The 21,305-nt window shown below is 38.4% G+C and overlaps 1 protein-coding gene across 4 annotated transcripts in view; it reads right to left on the bottom strand.

Moving 5' to 3' along the window:
* tnrc18 (trinucleotide repeat containing 18) overlaps positions 1–20,892 on the bottom strand; it is a 68,727-nt gene extending 47,835 nt beyond the window's left edge. For all 4 annotated transcript variants that reach the window (XM_079596746.1, XM_079596748.1, XM_079596747.1 and 1 more), the window contains exons 1-2: positions 20,697–20,892; positions 18,969–19,304 (exon numbers count right to left, since the gene is read on the bottom strand). In XM_079596746.1, coding sequence (XP_079452872.1) covers positions 18,969–19,179 — 211 coding nt within the window. In that variant the 5' untranslated portion in view covers positions 19,180–19,304; positions 20,697–20,892. The remainder of the gene's footprint in view (positions 1–18,968; positions 19,305–20,696) is intronic.
* Between the last annotated feature and the right edge of the window lie 413 nt (positions 20,893–21,305).

Here is a 21,305-nt window from a genome sequence, read left to right as displayed (position 1 = left end):
AAGAATGTTTACCGAGAGGCAGAGAAAAACCACAAACACGAATTGCTTTTGCTTGTAAACAAATGTCATGAATAATTATTACTCATCCTAAATGTTATGTTAACTGTCATTACAATAGCCACCAGATGTGCAGCTTCAAACGGGGGAATGTCTAAATAAGTGTGTTTTCTTTTTGCCAGCTTTGACATTGGAGCAGGAGTCGACGCAGAGATGCGTATGGTATTCGGTCCGCTGCCTTCCTGGACCTTTTAAAGTCAAATAGATAAAAACAACAGCAATAGGACATGCGGTTTCCCCACTGATATCTGCAGAAATGTTTATAAATGCTGTTCAAGTCCATAACGACTCTGGACGGGTCACTAAAATTCCAAAGGAATTGTTCAAGTTTCCCCCTAGTAGGGATATTGCTTGAATTTAAAGGGATAGTTCACCCAAAAATTTTAACTATCATAATTTACTCATCCTCATGTTATTCCAAATCCATGATGTTAATTTTCAAAACCGTAAATAAAAGCATAAATTAAATCGGTTCATCATATAAAGCAATTCTATTTCTTCACAATACTTAAATAAATTTAATCTCTTACATTTTGGTTATCTGGACTGTCAACTGAGGTTAACTTAAAAATATTTTAACTTGTGTTTCGAAGATTGGTTTGCATGAGGGAGAGCAAATGACCACATTTTCATTTTAGGGTGAACTATCCCTTTAAATCAACGAATTAAACCCATATGCCAAACTATTCAAGCATGACGTATAAACGGATGGCAGTGGAAATTAATGAGCCCTTCCCCCAATTCAATTCAACCGCTCTCCGTTCCCACATGCCTTTCCTCAATCCAGCGTGGGAGGGGCACTTCACACTTATTACTCAAACCAGAGATGGACTCGGACACACTTTCACAGATACACATACACACAGCACTTCCTCCTGTGCCGCAGACACCTTGGCACAATGGGTCCATTTTTTGCATGTGTAAATAGTGCATTAGCATGACAAGAGGAGGAGGAACAACAAGGCATCAACGGCAACATGAGCCTTTTGTAGAAGAGGTTAGCATGCGATTAACCTAGGAGGGAAGCAGTCTTGCTCTGCTGATGAACCGTTGGGCCATTGTATTGCACATCGCTAACAGCAGATGTGAACCCTTTGGACTGCATCTAAACATTAACCACAGGACAGATTAGACCTCTGGATGGGGTGCAAATGGAGGAGAGGAGATAGTAGAGGAGGAGATCCATACTTGGGAGATGTGGAAGGATATAGTGCAGTATGCAAGACAAACACTATAACCTATTGCATTTGCAACACCACATTGCTTTGAAAAGAAAGAAAGAAAAAAGTTTTTGGAATATGCAGGATTGCACACCACTGGGCTTGTGATTCGGGTCTATTGGCCTGGCCAGGGATGCTCTTGTCTTAAACCTTTTCTTCAAACACACAGCAAGGGCACTGCTTTATTTATTCAAACAGAAGATCTGGAGTGGACTATGGCATGGGTCAAGTGACAAGAAGTCATGTTTTTTTTTAACCCATTTGAGTCCAGACCTATAATGCATAGAATGGGAAAGGAGTAATTTAGGAGACACATCTAATCCAAAGCAAAGAGCGGCACATTTTTACTACAGGGTCATACTCTCATCGAGAGTGCAATGGTTACTGGGTAACTCAGCTGTCCAGTTTACGGTTCACTCCTTTCAATAAAGAACCTTTAGGGTCTACGCCAACACTTCCAGGATTTTCAAAAGTATGAAGGTACTTGTTCAACAAACATCTTATATAAAATAATAAGCATTGATATTAAAGTTAGGGAAATCTGAAACCAAGCCATGATTTAGTCTGATTCGATTGTTTTAGAACGATTCCTATTTATTTCCAAAAATAAGCTGAATACTTATTGTAACTGGAGAGTCGTTTTGCACTACAGTCGAATATTAACAAAATACATCAGGCTATACAATGTCTCAAAGACTGAATTTCATACAAGAAATTCCAGGCACATTTATTATTGATCCAATAGAAAAAGGATAATATCAAGTCTGCAAACAGATGCTTTAGTAGACTATTAATGCAACAGATTTGCATAATGTGCCAAAACGTACTGACCAATAACATCATGCAGGGTCATAAAAATAACTAACAATAAAAAAAAAATGGAATGTGACAAAATAAAAAACATCAAATCACAAGACAATGACATGCATAAAAAGTAGTTTCTAAGTATATTCTCCAAATATGCATATTAAATAAAATCGCAATGCATTTTTGCATGCGTCTATTCATGGCTATTTTGCATGTTGGAACGGTTACGGGATTTGGCTCCATTCAGCTCAATAACATTAATGTCAGGCATTGATATAGGGCAGTCATGCTGGCATTCAGCTTTATCCCTAAGGTGTTCAGTTCAATGCTGTGTGCAGGTAAATCAAGTTATTCAATTCCCACCTCAACAAACCAACTGCAATGGCTATGTGTGTACTGACATCAAAACAGAAAAGGGACTTGCCTGAACTCTTACAAAAAGTTATACTTTTTTTGTGTGCTATATTAATGTTAAGTGGAATATTTAGAAGTGTTTAATGTTTTGCTATGTTAATTTAGAAGAGTTTCTGTAATGTTGGGTTTTTGTGGGGGTGACGAGTGGAGCATGAGCCAAATTTTTATGCCAAATAATTAGGGTTTACAGTGTAGTATTATACCCCTTTTCCGAAACTAATACATTTTTCTGAAGAAAAAAAAAAATCAACAACTCTATCATCTATCTGACGTTGTTGTGTGATTTATTTTTGTGGACCCCAGGAAGACTAGCTTGTTTACTTTTGTGACAGCTAATGGGTGGGGATCATTTTAACAATAAACAATATCTAACCCTTGTATGATGACATGATTGTCCTGTAACTATGCATGTCTGCTATCCCCCCTATCCAAATCACATCCTAAAGCAGTTCAGTATGGTCCATTTTACTGTCAATGGTTGTCTATGGCTGTGTACTTCACTGCTGGGTGAGGATAGATTGACTGAATCATAAGTTTGTCCAGACTTTTGATCATGCAAACAAAGTAGCTATTCGTGCAAATTGAGTTGACTGAGTACAAGTCTCCTTTAAGTTTATGTAGGGCAAATGTTCCACTCAAAAGGAAATCACAGTTATGCCTATGCCACAACCTATAACATAAGCAGCAGCAGCTCCTGTCAAATAAATATAACTAAATCCTCAAAGCCAGCATCACAGCATCATTTCTGTGTGTAGTTTCCAGGCGCAGTGTGAAAACCACAACACAACAGCAACCATAAAACTGTTGCCCTGATCAGTGCCACAAGATCGTTTACCTAGAAGTACGTCCAAGAAGGTCTCAATGGGAATTTACAAAGTCAGTTGTTTCACATTATCTCTGAAATATTCATACCCCATCTGCAAACATTTCCCAATGCCATATAATCCCTCTGAACCCAGAGTTTGCAGGGCATGTTAATTGTTTCCAATCATTCAGCTTTATAGCGCTCAGTCATCAAATAGGATGCATGAAAAAACACACAAGGAGTTCAGTAGGTCAAAAAAAGTTCAGTTCCTTAACATGGGAGTTTTTTTTTTTTTTTTTTTTTTTTTTAAGAGTTCAACTATTTTCCTCCTCCAAACGAATTGGCCAATGTCAGAAGACCAGCTGAATATGACAGGAATTTCCTAATTGCTCATGTTGCTCAACTTAACTGCAACCCAACAGGCCTTGCACTGAGCTTTCGCAATTCCCCAACCAACACCCCTTATAATTAAAGCCAGACCCTTAAAAACAATTCAGAAAGAACTGTTGTAAATTAGAGAAAAGAGAGAGACTAATTAGAATAAGGTCTTAAACTGAGGCAAAGAAAACGGGGCCGTTAAAATACTCAGAGCCACTCTTAACTGGTCCTTCAAAGCCCACCACCTGCTCTGAAAAACATAAAGAGCACTCCTACACGACAAAAGATGACATTATGATAGACATTGCAATGCTGTAGACAAAGAATGCTCAGTCAACCAACTCACATATCAAGGGGAAACTGGATTTAGTGTCATTTAAAGCAAAAACCATGACGGCATTACACAAGAACGCAAAACGTTGTGAATACACAATAAAGATTTATAATGGTGAATTGCATATTCAAATAAAAATTATTTCTTACCCAAATAAAAAAATGTCATGATCAAAATAAAAATTAAACCCATTTATACCCATTCATTGTTGTGACTTATTTTGAGGCCAGGCTGACCTTTATTTTGATGGCGCTGAGAACGCCTGAGCCTGAGCACATAGCACTCCCATCCTCCGTCTTCATTAGTTTACGATCTGTTTATCAGTCCTGTCTAATACGCTAGACAGAACTGTTATACAAAGAAAGTAAACCGTATATGAAAAAGTATTAGCGTTTGCCATGTGTTTGATGCCCAATGTCGCTAGCTGAACAGAAGTAATCATGGTCGCCTTGGAAGTCACGTTGGATTTTCTCCTTAGTGTAAAGGTTGAGAGGTCCATCGATCGTGGTTTTCCATGTTCGTAGAGTAAATATATAGGCTATAAACTGTGTGTGTACACTGCTTTTATTTTTTTAAATGGCAGGTGCTGGTGTTTCGCGTGCATTCGGCCAATCAGCTTACACTTACAAGTCACTGGTAGTTCCTATTGTGCCGAGTTAGACATTACTCTGAAGTAGGGCTTTGACTTTAGCCCAAAAATCATATTCGAAGTTCGTTTGTTTATTAATATTAATATTCAAATATATTTGACTATTATTAATAATATTTTGACCATTAAATGCCTTTAGAATAGACCTATATTGGTATCAAACTTAAGTTGTATATGTTCTGTACACCAGAGGGCAGTGTATCAGTCAATAGGCAGGCAATGATGTTTTCAGAAGAAAGACAGTCACAAGTCACAACGTGATCTCGAAAATATTTTTTTTTTATGATAAAAAAAAAAAAAATCAACCCCTGGATTAAACACAAACAATATGCTTTCGACAGGTTTTATCCACTGTTCTTATCAAAAATAAATAAACCGCGGCCATTTTTTTGGTATACAAAATAGGCGCTAACCAGGACGCTAACGTCACCTACAGGAGCCCAGATGACTAATAATAATAGCCTTGCTAATGAGCTCGCTTCACCAGCCGTGAAAAAGCCTCGGAATCTGAATTGAAAACAACGTTTTCAAGCAAACACATTTACAAAAAATAATGCTGCCCATAACAGGTTAGAATATTAAAGGCTGCCTAATATTCATTCGAATATCATATTTTTTTTTTTAAATATTCGAATTATATTCGAATAACTAAGTTCGGAGTCAAAGCCCTACTCTGAAGTTGTAGCTAATTTAGTTACCGGTTCATGCGCTGCGAACACGGCAAAAAGTGGGTACTTCATCCATTACTTTTAGGAACTATGAAAAGTTTCCTCAGGTGCAAAAAAAATGTAAACATCTTTTTGATGACCAATAGCAGACATTAGTGGACTTGAAATTACTTTTTTTATACACACTACACCCTAATGTATTATAATATCATCTTCCACTCAAGCATGTGGCTTTTTAAAACATGGTCAGGGAATTATTTATATCCAAATATATAGGCCTAACAGAAGAACAAAAACCTTTGCACAAAATCAAAACAGCGATCTAACAAGCTCCTCACTAGTTTTGTTGTTAATTTAGAAAAAAAGTTTGCATTCCAGTTCCTTTTAACTAACCCTACTGGTAGCCAATAATTATGGTGGAAAACAGCTGTTCAACTTTTACAACTAGCCTACTATTAAGAATTAAACACCATCCTTGTTGAGCAATGCAACATTCACTTGGTAAAAGTATACATTTAAGATGTTTTGAAGAGTTATTTTTGGAAGCATTCCTATCCACTAGGTTTGGTGTATTTTTATGGCCCAATGGAAAACGAGTAATTTGGGATTCTATCTCAGCTCAATGCATCACCTGCAAAGAAACAAAAACATGTCAAACTGTACCAGTTCTAACAAGTCAACCTGGATCTTATATAATAGACTGAATTCCCGCATCTCACTTGCACTGCAGGGCTCAAACTGAAAATTTTGTTCAGATGTTTTGACAAGATAAGAGTGACAAAATAATTGCTGCCTATAGTGGTAAATCCAACATACTGAGGTAATCTTTGTCTTATAAACTAGCTTAAGCGTCGAGTTTAGGCGTCACTGCCTATTCAACAACAGAGCCTACAACTGTGTTAAACAATGTGTCTGGGCAGCAATTCATCCTAGAAAATGGCAAGGATTATACATGGCCCTTTGTTGTATACAATAATGAATGTTTAGTTTTGCATGCAGAGTTGGTCCTTTAGTTTAAGCAGAATATGTAGTCAAAGCACATGGGAAGTAAATATGATTCAGGACAAAAGGTATTTTACTTTACTATTTAAGCAGACTTGAAATACAAAGACTCCAAGTACTGTCAGAGGATTTGTCTTTGAGCTCCACCCAACGCCTGATTGGTTACCAGGAGAGGGAGAAACATGAGCCAGCAATAGAAAGGTCAAGCACATTTATGACCACCAGCATTCAATCCTTCCTTTCAAGACAGAATGCTGTTAAAGTTACAAAAGTAGCATTTGTTCACAGCGTGTCTTTTTAAGGTACTGTCAGCAAACACAGCCGTGACCTTGTGGCCAATGAACGATGTGCGCATGCGATGAAATTCTTTGCAATTACTTGCCCACAATGAAACATGAAGAAAAAAAACGCAGCATGAAGCACACACAGAGGCAGCTCTGTAGTATGAGAAAGCTTTCTCATCATATCTACTTCAAACAGCTGTGCGATGTGACGCACTGCCCTTCTAACATTAATATCTGCACTGAAGAAAAGCTGCTCATCACCTTTTCATTACACAAGAACAACATTGTACATCTTCAGTGACATGGAAAATAAGGCTTTGTGTCCAAATTCAAGATCCCACCATTCCAGATATTACACAGGGCGCTGTGATTTCACCTGACCCTTTCATCTTTCCTCAGACAAATTAGCACATGATGGCACATGCCTGAGGAGAAAAAACCTGAGTAAACAAAGGGTACTGTGAAGAATTATTTTTATTCACCATTATTATTATTAATCCTAGTTAATAAAAATAAATAGAAAAGGAAAAATAGCACATTTCTTCATGAGATGATCACATTTAAAAAAAAAAAAAAAAACGAATTAAATAAATCAAAATTATACAAAAAAAAGACCATTTACAGTAAGTAACAGGAAAAACATTCTAGAAGTTCTAATCCAAATCAGATGGAAAGAAAACAGCTGATCAGAAGGCTAGTAACTAATAAATAACAGTAATAAATGGATTGCTTTATCAAGATTACTCAATGTAAAAATAGTTGCGTAACCCAAAACTGCACATTTAAAGAAAGTACCAAATAATTCATGTAACTCAAATGAATCCAACAGTATGCATTTGGTACATTTTTGCCATAGCTGGGCAAGCTAAAATAGTACAAGCGTCTTCAGCACTTATTTCCAGGCACTGTAACTGGAGTCAGTGATATGAGAGCAGGGCTGTAGAGCTGGCTTTCATTTCACATCCTTTGTTAGCTTTTCAGAGGCACGGCCTAATCCCAGGTCAGGTCACTGCTACCCTGTATGGCCCTTCCCCCGACACAAACTACCCCATCCTCAAGCAGACCGGTCTCGACACCACCCTCACTGCCCTTTGGCCCATCCTTCAGACACGTGTGCACATGCAGCCTCAGCAACTTCACTAATTATTACTGCTAGTGACTCAATGTACTGTAAAATGTCATTATCAGCCTATAAAATATTTTTTAGATACTAATTTGCAAAAGAACTTCCAGCAAAGCATTCACTGGAGCAAAGGTTTGAAAATCAAACCAGCACACACACAAAAAAGACAAGTATAATATAACCCTAACAATAATAATAAATTATGTGAAATATTATATTATAAAATGCACACACACAAAAAAAAAATCCCAAATATATATATATATATATATATATAAATAAATATAGCTGCAAGCAGCGATTACGGGCCCAAGCCGGTGGCACCGCCACCCCGGTGCCTTTAGTTGCACTAAAGGCACCAGGGTGGCGGTGCCACCGGCTTGGGCCCTCCATCGCTGCTTGCAGCTATATTTATTTATATATATATATATATATATATATATATAAAACCGCCACCCCGGTGCCTTTAGGGTTCCTGTGCACAATGGGCAATAACGTAACTCCGCTTTGATTGTCCAGAAGAAGTCTGCTTTAGAGCTTGCATCAGTGTGGGTTCTGCAAAAGTGCGCATCGAGGGCACATATCAACCACAAAGTATGCGTGAGCACCCTTCTGAAACCTAAAATGAAAAATTAGACACCCTACAGTCTCATGGACTTAACGGACACATGAAATCAGCAGCCATTGTAAGTACACAACACCAAAAATTCATATGAAGTGTGGTATATATATATATATATATTACCTTTTTTAAGGGACAAGACAAAGAATTTGACTTGCCTGACCTGATTAGAACAGTGAAAAAAATAAAAAATAAAAATAATCACTAAAACGAGAATTGTTCTGATTTTATTATGATACTCAAAATATTCCACAACAAATCCTTTAAATGTATTGATATTCAGAACAGAACAAGAATTAAAAAAATAACAATAAAATATAATTTATTTATTTCGATTTTGTATTTTTATTTAATGACTATTATTTATTTAGAGCAGGTACAGCTAGTGTGCGATGCTTTTGCTATTTCAGAGGAAAAAAACACATTTTATTTAAAAAATGCTTTTCAATTAAATCAGATGTTCAAGCTTTGTTTTCGTTTTATTATTTTGTTTGTTTTAAACTTTGTTCAATTTATATTGTTAATCATTTGACACTAACCAAATGCATAAAGTATCATTTTAACTTTTAAAAAACTATTAACATTTGTTCATAGTACATTGTCTGTCTTTTGTTAATAGGACAAAACATTGTTATTATATTTTATAATATTTTATATATATATATATATATATATATATATATATATATATATATATATATATATATATATATATATATATTAAATAAACATTTGTAATGAAATCGTTCAAAAAAAAATATATCAGCATTGTTTTAAACTTTGAAACACAGAAGTAGCGCAATGTCTGGCCACGCCCACTTCTGGCATCAGACTTTTAGGCTGGCGCTGTCGTGATCACACTGATATGACGTATGGTTCTGGGGTTCTGCAGTTGGTTACTATTGGGGCTCCCGCGCCGCCTCCTTTTCACAACCTGAGGGAACCGTCTCCGGAATATTAACCTCACTCCCAGAAGTCCAATTCCCATCATTCATGCCTCTTACCTGGGACTGATTGCACGCACGCACACGCACACACACACACACACACACACACACACCCGCGCACACACGCACACGTACACTGTTTAAAAACAAGAAATATTTATCCAACCTCGTTTAAAACAGTCTGTCGGTGCCATCTTTTGGACATTCATCATATTGCATTGGTTTTAATTTCTAGTCCTCAAACAGAGCAGTAGCCTAATCCGTTTATTTTTAAGTTATTGATTAAAAAAGAAACATCAAATGCATTTTTAGTCATAGTATTATTTTATACAGAAATACATTATTTGTAATTCAGATGAGAATAATTTTAAGGAAAACAAATATATTGATCTGAAATATAGCACGTGTTTTTGTAAAATAAATTCAAGCAATAGTCTACCCGCCCCCGAAATGGCGCTAATTTTAAAATTAAACTAAAAAAGCTCACGGCTGCACAGGCATTCATAACGGTGCGCGTCCAACGCGAGGAGTGAGCAGAACAGAGCGAACGTTTTTTAGTTAATTTCTACTTTCATAGGAATTCATTCGAGCGCACTGCAAGCGCCACCATAATCATACTTACTTTCACTTTTATATTAGCGATTTAAAAGCCCTCGCTGGTGTCACACGTTGGTTAACCGGTGGGAAAAATATACAGATATTCAAATATACAGATATATTAAATATATCATCGCGCTCCACCGTCGATTTGATGTGTGTGTGTGTGTTAAAATAATTTAGTTCAGTTAGAGAACGGGCACTAACCTACAATTAAAACCTGAACGTGTCCGCTTAATAAATCGTGAGCTGAATGAGAGTCGCAGCAAAGATCAGCACAAGGAGTCCAATTTCATTAATCATGGGTGGACAGCTGACTGAAAAGATGATGACGGAATATTGAACACGCAATTCAAGCAATCCCACCCCCGAAATGGCGCTATGTTTAAAATGAAACTAAATGCTCACGGCTACACGGGTAATAACGCGTTCACGGCGAGGAACGAGCAGAACCATTTTTTTACAGTCTATGAGCAGAACAGAGTGAATGTGTTTTAGTTCATTCCTACTGGACGTCCAGTAGGCTACTACTTTGGCTTTTAAGTTAGCGATTTAAAAGCCCCCGCTTTAATCACACATCCATTAACTCGTAGGAAAATATTCTCACAGTCACTAATATATTTATATATAAATACAATATACAATGGGCCTACCTGATTTCGAACACAAGAGGGCAGTATTGCCCTATGTATGACTTATTTTTTTACTAAATAGCGCATTCTGGCTGTTTTTTAACTTATACATAATTCTTAAATTGAAAAAAAGAACAAAATGGGTTTAGTTCTGATATTTGTATACTTTTATATAGAAATAAATGGTGTATAATCAAAATTTTAGAAGATATGAGGCTTTTAGTGTTTCCTTTCTGGACATTACTTTAATCCCTCGCCACAGCAAAACCGTTTGAGATATTTAATATCCGTTCATAATTTAGCATCTTTAATGTATTTTCATCATGTTGAAAAAGTTTGGTGTGAATAAAATCAACCACCGCTAAAAACTCGGAGTCTAAAATATATCAATATATCACATTCAAACCAAAATATCTGACTTCCTGTTGGTCGGAGCTAATGACTGTAAATTAGAAAGTTGTCCGGCTCGAAGAGAAGAATATACGTACCGAGTTTGGTTACTGTAGATAAAACTAATACCCCATTTTTGACTAAAGGTGGCGCTACTGAGCCCCTTACCACGCCCGTTTCTGAAACTTCGCACATGTCTATTACACAATAAATGTGATATGCATGTTGAGTTTCATGCAATTTGAAGCATGTTAAGAGCCTCAAATGCATCCAAAAGAATATAAAAGTTTAAAGCGTTGCCATGGCGACAGTATTAAAGATATCAATAATCCTTTCACAGGTCTACATCTGTCGTGTGTTTACATTATACAGATGAAGTTTGAAGCAAATCGGGTAAAAATAAGAGGGTGAATTCAAAGCATTTTGAAAGTGACACACTTCCTGCTGCCAGTTGGTGGCGCTATAACTTTGACTCACAATAGTCACATCCATGTGATCGGCCTCTTACAACGAACACACTGCTGAAGTTTCATCCAGATCAATTAATGTATGAGGATGTTATAACACACTTCCTGTTTCCAATATTCGCCATAAATTCGTTTCCTCGCCACGGCCAAACCGTTCGAGATATCAAAAATCCCCTCGCAATTTAGCATCCTCCATGTCTTGACTTCATGCACACCGAGTTTCGTGGTCATCCGATGAATTCTCTAGGACAAGTGTTTCAAATGCCAGAACATGCGTTTCCATACAGCCCATAATAACCGACTTCCTGTTGGACTGGCGTAAAACTTAGAGCACGAAAGTTGTTCGGCCCGATGAGATCTATACGTGTACCGAGTTTCATATTATTACATGCAAGCGTGTTTGAGATATGGACATGTTTTTGAATCCCATTCCAGGGGGCGCTGTCGAGCCCCCCTGCCACGCCCGGGTCCCAGCTTCAGTCGGGCCCTAATGGCCGCGGGTTCTGACATTTGTGCAAAGTTTCAAGAGTTTTTGAGCACGTTAAGGCCCCCAAAAGTGCCCAAAAGGTAGTAATATAATAATAATAAAGAAGAAGAATAAATAATAATCCCATGGAAAACAATAGGGCCTTCGCCTTTTCAAGGCTTGGGCCCTAATTATCATTGTGAAGAGTGAGCAAACCTAAATATGGCATAAATAAGCAAGCTATTTTTGCTTTGTCCTTTAGCAAAGAAATCCAAATTAAACAGACATGGTGTACTTTCTCTAGGCCATGAGGTTCTGCAACATAAAAACTATGCACAGATTACAATTTTTCTTGTTTGACCTGTTTGAGTTTGACCTGCAGATACCAATTTTAGCCGATTCCCATTTCATTTTTTCTAACCACTTTACAGCACACACAAATATTTTTTTTCTATATTTTTTTTATATAAAACACCATATACTTTTACCCAAACTGAATAATAAAAAACAAGTTTAAATGGTTACATTAACATTTTCTATAAATATTTTTGAGTCTTCATTTTCTTTTATGACATTGCCTGCTTCAGTTCTTGTTAAAACACACTAGATATGCAAATTCTGTGCATTTTGGGCACTTTTTGTGTGAAATCATATTTATGTTCACTTTAATTGAGCGTGAGCAGCGCAGCTTAAATAGACTCGGTGCCGAAACCCCCGCTTCACTGGTGCTCATGCGACGCTCCTGCTCCCGGTGTGAACGCACTCATTGATTAACATGCACACCGGAAAAAATACGCGCCGCTCACGCTTGCGACGGCCGTAATTCACGAGGTTTCCTACATGTGCGTTCTGTGTGCACGTGTGATGCTGATGTTGCGCGATTTTAATCATGCGGCGGCCGAGTGCATTTGACCGGCATAAAATCGGCATATGTCAGACTGACCGGCCAGTCGCCGGTCATGGCCGATCACGTGAAAATCGGCCAATTTCAGTCACCAGCCGATCAATCGGTGCATCTCTAATAAAAACTTGATCTAGGGTGCTGCTTTCACATTGGCAGTTTTGTTAGAAACGCAGCACAGTTTGCATAAAAAATTGGTAAGTGAAAGCGGTCATATGGACTTGGGAGCGCACTGGGGTACTGAACCCGAGACTACCTCTAGGAGTTCGGCAATATTAGAACTGTGGTGCAATTCGCGTGAATGCAACTCGGACATAGTTGCGCACTTGTTCAGGAAGTAAAATAACATGCACATGCGTTTTAGACGATGATGGCTTCATTAGTTCAACAAAACACATGTAGGGAAAGACAATGGTGATGATTTACCTGGGATACGAGCGAGAATGAGCGTGCAGTGTAATCGTGCATGAGTGCAATCTGAGAGGCAAATGAATGGCTCGCAATCTGCAGTCTCCTCAAAACAGTCAGTTACAAGCAGCAGAAAGTCACCTTCTTGCAACACACATACACTAGATGGAAGTGTCATTCACTCTGCTGCGTATAACAGAACCGGAAAAAAAGAAAGAAAAAAAAAAAACCTGACCCACATCCTATAATCATGTTTGTGATGACGTAAGATGAACGGTGCACCAGGGTTCAATAGAATCAAAGAGTAACACTGCTTTCCAATGCCTGGAACAAACGCACTCGGGTTTGGACCCTGGCAAACGTGCCCCCAGTGTGAAAGCCCCCATAATCACTCTTCCAATCACGTCAAATCACATTTTATAACATTTTGCCCACTGCCATTTCTTGCAGATTTTAAATCAAGGATGTTCCATTTCCCACTCTTGCTGTACAATAGGATAATTCTAAAGGAAATTCGGCATTAGTTCCTGGCACTTCCCGGGGGTTTTTTCGGGCAGCATTATGAAGATGAAGAAAGACTAAAGATCAAACACTCAGGGAGAAGAGTTTCAAATGCAGAATCATCCGGACACTTAAAAAAGAAAAATAAAGCAGCAAACACCCTCTCTCAGCACTCCTCATAAAACACGTTCATGTGAGCATGTCTAACAGCCGGGACATTTTATTTCAAAAGTGCGCAGCGCATAACCCATGTAGGATGAGCAAATGGGGTCTACGCGGCAGGACACTAAACACTTTATGTTTAATTCAGAGGAAAGTCAAGGCTGCAGGACGTTTACACACATCCTCCCCCCTTGCTCGCTTTCCATCAGTCCCTTCTCTCCTTCCATACCACTCAAGACAAGAGGGGGTTGGACTCCTGCATTTTACCATTCACCCTTTCAGCCGAGCTCCTCGCCTGTCACAGCAGATCACAATGAAGGACAAGTCTCATACTGTCTACTACGGCCCGCTCCCGGCCCACGCTGCAGGCAGACCACAGAGTAAGTTCCACTGCAGTGATAGAACCAGACAGCACCGAGGACGGTCACACATTAATTCGGCTCTCGCCGCATCCCATTGCTAAATAAACAGCAACAAATCACTGGTTTAGCTCCTTCCCCCTCTCAGCACTTTATAGGAAGGTTCCTGTAACCTTGAAACCTCAGCATACAGAGCAGGAAAGGATAACACCTAGATGGCAAAGGCCATTTTTACAAGTGGTTTTCCCCCCTAAAAGCACCCTCGGAGAATAAATAAGGGTTTGTTCCCTTCCTGATTAAGGCAGCGCAGCCATTTCTGGAGAAGTCATCAAAACGACGGTATAATGTATAGCTTATTAAACAGAAAAGGCTGAAATAACAAAATGTAACAACAGGAACGTTCATGCTCAGCTCTGAATACCCGCAAGCTAGTGCAACGACAAGAAAGTGCTAAGATAGTTCTTCAAAAATAGAACATCTCACAGAAAACGGAGTTGCCGTTTGGGGTTTTTGCAAAAAGAAGGTGCTCAAATGGAATCAATAAAAACATCCCCAAAATCTAGAGGGGAGTGAGTGAACCATGTGGAGGCAGTCATTCCTATCTTGAGGCCAAACACCAGGGTCCTCTATTAAAAACAGCCCATAAACCACCAGTAGGGCTGCAACTCCAGGATCCTCTGATGCGGCATATGAAAATCGATCAATCGTACATTCCAAAATGCAGCGCACTTCAAAGGCATCAAGCGAAGGTTTGCATTTACCCATGATGCTTCGGTAATTCAAAGTTTCATGGGAACCCTGTTAAACGGGTGCTTTGTGGAGTAGAAAGGCAAGTTTCATGCAATACATTTCATGTTCAGCACGTCAAACAAACATTAACATCCCCCTATTAGTAAGACCATTACGATTGCTAAAGCTAGCATTACTAATATAAGACAAGGAAGTAAAAAAAAAAAAATTTAATGGATGATCGTTTAATCCGAGTAATAGACACCTACTGACTCCAAGACAATGAGAAAGGAAAAACCATCAACCAGAAAATCCAAGTCAAAACGAACTTAGTGAATCATTCTCTGAAGTTTAAAAAGCAAGATAATCTTCAGGTAGATTAACAACATCCTTGTTTAACAATCTCTGAACATGTCAGTCATTGCCCAGAAATTGAGTATTACACAATTTAAGCTTGCTCTCCTTTATCCTCCAACCAGAAAAACCATGGTAACTGTAGTTTAGTCCCTAAACTACAGTTATCATGAAGTCGAGTAAATCCACCTAGTTCCAACGTGCCCATGCAAATCACTTTCAATTCAATTAATTAATTACACTGTCATATAAATTGTATCATAGGCTATATAAAATAAAGAGGACTCATATAGTGCAATGCATAATGCTTTGCTACATTCCTCTTTCAGTTATTAAACGTGAAGACCAGCAGATGGGCAGGTTACAAAATGCTCCAGGATTCATGTTTCTCAAACCATCACTTTAAGCTCTCAACATCCGCTGGCATTTCCTACAAGACGCCCAAAAACACGGCCTTTAGGGTGATGATTCATATAATTTCCGCAGTGTTTACAGATTGCTTTTAAATTGCTGCACTGTAAATATCAAGAGGTGTTCAAAACATTTGAATCAATTGATCTATAGAAGCAAATCAAACGAGTAGATAAATGCGCAATGTTCTAAGAATCGAAACTGTACATTACTCAAAAGGAAAACATGCTTCTGCTCAGGGAAAATGGCCATTAAATAGGCCTATAACAATTTTCCATTTTAATAAAAAAAGGGAAAGTTATTTTACACTGTAAATTTACAGTTCATAATGCATAAGGCAAATGGAAAAAAGAAATTGGCTGCTATTATGACATATTACAGATAAAATCTGTGGAGGAAAAAAAAGCATTTCCTATAGAAATGCTCTGCAACTATACATTTCAGTAAAAAGGCTTTCCCTCACAGCAATGTAAAGCATTAAAGTTAAGGGACAGAATGTTGTCACTTTGAAATCCAAGAATAACAGCCATCTGGTGACTTGGATTCATGCGTGAAATGTTTGGAACGAGTTTTCAATGTTGTACAAGTACATGTTTGCTTCACAAGCTGGTGCAAAAACTCCAAAAGGTTCAACCACCCTCTTCTAAAAACAAAGCGGCACTTGCATTTAGCTTTAGCTACTTTCCTTGTGTAAGAGACAAACAATAAAACAAACTAAAATAAATTACTAATTTACACAGTTCTATCCTCTCCAGAACTACGGAATTATACTTTCTTCTGAACAGTGGGCAATTCTACAAAGTTTTACAGAATCAAAGAGCAGAAGGAAGTAATGCAGCATTACAAACACCTGGGTAAAACCAGTATACTTCTTAATCTGTTGGGACTTGGGAAGCACACATATGGCACAAAATGAGATTCCTTTCTTCCACCCCACACGTACAAGGCCATGTATATTCAAAACTCAAATTAGATATTTTCATATATCCCACATGAAAGTTTTGCTGTGACTTGGTTTAAATCTAACAAACCAGAAGCCACCCTCCTCGTAACCTGGCACTGAGACTGGGGTTCAAATGCAGCCTTCCTTTACAACTTCAACATGTCCGTGTAAACTCACTTCCCGACACTGCGCACCATACTGAACATTGAACAAATTTGAGTTATAGCATGCTTACATACTGCTCTTAACTCTTCCATCTATCCTGTTCAGTAACTACTGCATCTTGTCACGAAAACAACATATTTCATAGAATCTGGTGACAGAATAAGAAACTGAAATCTGTTTTTGCTTTTAAACAGAGGAAATTTGGCTATTGAACCGTTATTATTGGAAAGAATGGAATGTTCAGACAGTTCCCAGGAAACTGAGTCATTCTATAAACACATGATGTATCCGACACTTATTACAACTACGCAAGACGACTATTTATGGGGGGGCGGGGGTCATAAAATACAAATAAACATCTCAATGAGAAAGAAGTCAGTGTGATTCCCATTTGGAAGAGGTATGGTTTAAAAGAAATGCTCTTATAATGTTGTCAGAATTATGTTTTTTTTATCCAGAATTACAATTAAATCAAAGACATTGTGTGGTAGATTAGTGCCCACACACAGTTTTAGTTGTATTTTTTATTACAACTTACAACATATTTAGTTTTAATGTCAATATAGAAAGAGATCTAAAGGTTGTTTGACATCTGCAGAGTGTAACATCTAGTGGAAGGGGTAAAAGGAAAAGAAAGTCGGAAACATTTATCACTATAAAAAGAGATACAGTGATACCACACAGAACACCTTTTTTAATTTTTAAGACTGGAGCATCACTGATTTTTTTTCTTCGCCAAACAATCATTGTTGTCATTAGTGACAGCCTTTGATGTAGGCTAGATGGAGGTTTCTTCTACATTTGTTAGTAATTTGCATTGGGTCCAGCCCCAGGACACCGCTATTCTTTGTGGCATTATTAACGCTGTTCTTTGTTTAATGAACACCTACAATTTAGAATTTAACAACTATAACAAACAACAATAGCTACTGAATTATTTTAGCAATATAAGCTGTAACACATTCATTTCAATTAGTGCACATGACAGAAGCCACCATTTTACAATAACTCAGAGACAGTAACAGAAACACAAATCTATGCAGAAATACAGAATACAACACGAGTTCTTTCTCTGAACTCAATATCCTTACAATAAAGCTTTTCGCATTCTTGAAGGGACATTACAACACAATGTTCTCCTCACCATTCAATTAAACACAGTAAGCTATGTCTATATGCAGTACAAATGAGTGGATTTTGCCTGAAAAGGGTCATCATTAGGTATGAAATTCTTACCTTGAAAATTAATTTGCTACTCTTTAGGCATCTTATGTCCACAACAAAGATCTGCTTCCCCTAATAAAGAACTACAACAAATATGACTAAATCCCATATGACTGTACAACATATCAACATGTTACAACAGTAAATTCAGCTCTATGCATTCTGCGTAAGATCTTCATAAGACTTACAGAAGAAAATCCATCTCAGTAAACATAATTTTCCTTTCATATGCAGGGTGGACTTCAAAGAGCATTTCTAAACACAATGGTCAGACACTGCGCCTTAAATGAGTGACAGGGAAGGCAATAGTTCACTCGAGAAGAGCAATAATTGTAGTGGTTGCCCCAACCAGTGGAGGGGGAGCGATGAAACAAATGGGGCAATTTCAGTCATAAATCTATACTGTCGATTTTCAATAGATGCAAATTAAAACATTAGGTCTTTTGCCCAAAACACACCTCGTGTTTTACTCAAACAGCAAAATTAGAAGATATGACAAAATGCATTACTCTCCCTGGTTTTAGTATTTTTTTTTATGTTGTTTGCGAGCGAACAGATAAGAATTATTACACGGGTGATTTAAACACTGCTAGTCTAACGTTACTGCTTTAAAAACAACTGTTCGCATAAATGTTTAAAACGACAGCTGGACGTGAATGAGAAAGTGCTTATCTGTAGCCGAACGCGAGTATTGCTTTGTGAATATTCATTATTGTACGCATTTTACACAAGTGTTAGCGCACATATACTAACGTTACCCTCCGCATAAACTAAAAAGGATGCATTAAATAAGTATCAACACTATTAAACATAATGTATGCATTCCCATATAGTGATATAAAAATGCGAAGATATAAACAGCACAGCAAATTGTTTACAAGACGCTAGAAAAGTTAAAAACAAATAAAATGCTGTTTACTAACAGAAGGAAAATTAAAACTGAACTTACTGTGGTGAGAATGTAGGTTCATGGCCGATGAGAGATATTTCCCAGTGTGTAGAGCCGCCGGGTGGCCCGCGCCCAGATGGCCGGGAGACGGTGGTATTCTGCCGGCCGCAGCGGCCGCGCCGAGTCGGTGTGACTCCATGGGCAGCCCCGAGAGATGGGGCGGCGGAACGTGAACAGATCTGGGGGGTCCGAAGTCTCGGCCATCCATCATCCACAATGACCCAACTTGATCAAAGAAACAGTCCGATCGGGGTAATCCGAATGAGCCAGTCTTAATGGCTATAATGTCCCTAGATTCCCAGGGAAATCAGTGTCCTTATCCGGCATTCTGCCGACCTACAAAAACAAAACAGAAGAAGAAAATATTCTTGATAGCTGCGGATCACTACCGAACTGAAACCGAAAAATACATGGAGATGAACACAAACAGTGCTGTCATAATGACGCAGTTTTAATCTCAACTAGATCATTGGAAAAAGAGAGTAATCTTCTCAAGTGCGAGTGGTGAGGCTGCAAACAGACATAAAAAAACGTTAAATATCACTCTCGAAAAGTCTGTTTTAGGATCAACAGACGGCAATGCCTCGCGTAATCTGCATGCAGGCAGTATATTGGGCGAAAACCCAGTCTTTTGGTGGGGACTTGACCGATTATTCGCGCAATAAGTGACCTATGGGCTCATTCAAACGCATTACAAAAATTCTTCGTAGGCTATTAACGGTGAAGAACAGTCCGTGTGTTCGCTTCAACGCGCGACGTGCACGAAATGGCACAAAACAAAATATTTCGAGAAAACGGACGTATGTAACAACCACCATTTACGAATGTCTAGTTGGTGTACATTTACTAAACTAAACATATTAATGATTATAAAACACTATTATTTTCTTTTTCGCTTATTGTAGGCTAACGTTAGACTACCGTTTAACGGACTGTTATTTACCTCTGCGAAAGGTTTGTATGAAAACAAACCAGGTTTGTCTACTCAAATGGGCTGCTACGGCATAATGCACATAAGTCTGTTATATATAAATATCTAAATTATGACGGTAGTATCCCAGAAAACTAATAGCTAGATTTAAATGCCGATACAAACCGTTTGAATCATGTAATACCCTGCTGAACAGTTTGTCACTGCAGCCTCGTCGTAATTTTAGGCGTTATTAACTTCAAACAGATGGTAACGTTAGCTAACGTTACTAAAATGTCATTTGTGCGGTTCCCCTTCGTCCTTTCCTGATATGATTTAACGCATTACGTTATGAAGTTGTAGTGTTTATAATTTCAGGAATTGTAATAACGCCTATTCGACTGACCTTTTCACACAGCAACTTTTAGTAGCTTGAACGTTATTGCAAATGCCAAGGTTAAGTAATCGGTACGAAAACAAACACGAATGAAAATCACGACGAATCAAAGTTTAAATACGCGTATGTTATACAGCCATGCTTCATGATGGCAACACCAAGCCGATCGACAGCCACGTTTCAAACTTTCCCCATTTCCATTTCCAGCAACGAAACTTTTACGCCCAAACGTTAATCGCTCGAACACACGGTTTAATGCGTTGCAGATAAAGCAGTACTAAAGCTTGTTAGTCAAACTATCCCCCGCCTTTTCATCGCGAAAGCAGCTCATTCTTTTTAAAAGTGTCTCCGATTTTGCTTCATAAACATCATGTTACTGTGTGACGGATCATGTGAGGAGATAAGGCTGGCGACATCTTACTTGAAATGGCGACTCAGTTTATAAAATCCAGTTTCTTCGCAAAATCCGTGAGACGTGTGGTGGAAAATTTCTTATGCTCCATTTACAAACCATCCGTAGTTACGCAGAGTGAAAGCACATACGGGGGGAAGGCCCTGCGTTCAAACCACTGTAGCTCTCGGTAAACTCTTCTGCAATGAAACAAGCATTGTTTAACAAGCTCCGCCTCCGCGAATCTCACCCGACACGTCTACGGCGAGGCATATGATTGGTCTACAGATGTGTCAATCAACTCCATGTAAACACTTTGGGTCCTCGCCAGCTCTATAAAACCAATTATGGAACAAGGAGGTTGAACTGTTTCAAGCTCCCCTTCCTTCAAGACTTCGATGATCAAAAACAAGCGAAGAATTTTTGGAGGGCAGTTTCAAGGCCGCTCAAATTCGACTCATTAAAAAAAGACGGATGCGGACTTGGGTTACGGTATATAGCTAACTCAATGAACACACACGTTACATGAGTCCAATCTATAAAGCATCCATGGTAGCCTATGAGTTGTAGTATTGGCCTAGTAGCTCAGACCAGGGATTTTCAAAGTTGGGTCCGGGTATCGCAAAGGGGGCTTGGGGT

The sequence above is a fragment of the Phoxinus phoxinus genome (genome assembly GCF_949152265.1).
Source record: "Phoxinus phoxinus genome assembly, chromosome: 1".
Classification (NCBI taxonomy): domain Eukaryota; kingdom Metazoa; phylum Chordata; class Actinopteri; order Cypriniformes; family Leuciscidae; genus Phoxinus; species Phoxinus phoxinus.
The sequence above is the reverse complement of the archived record's forward strand: the minus strand, read 5'-3'. Positions and strand labels throughout refer to the sequence as shown.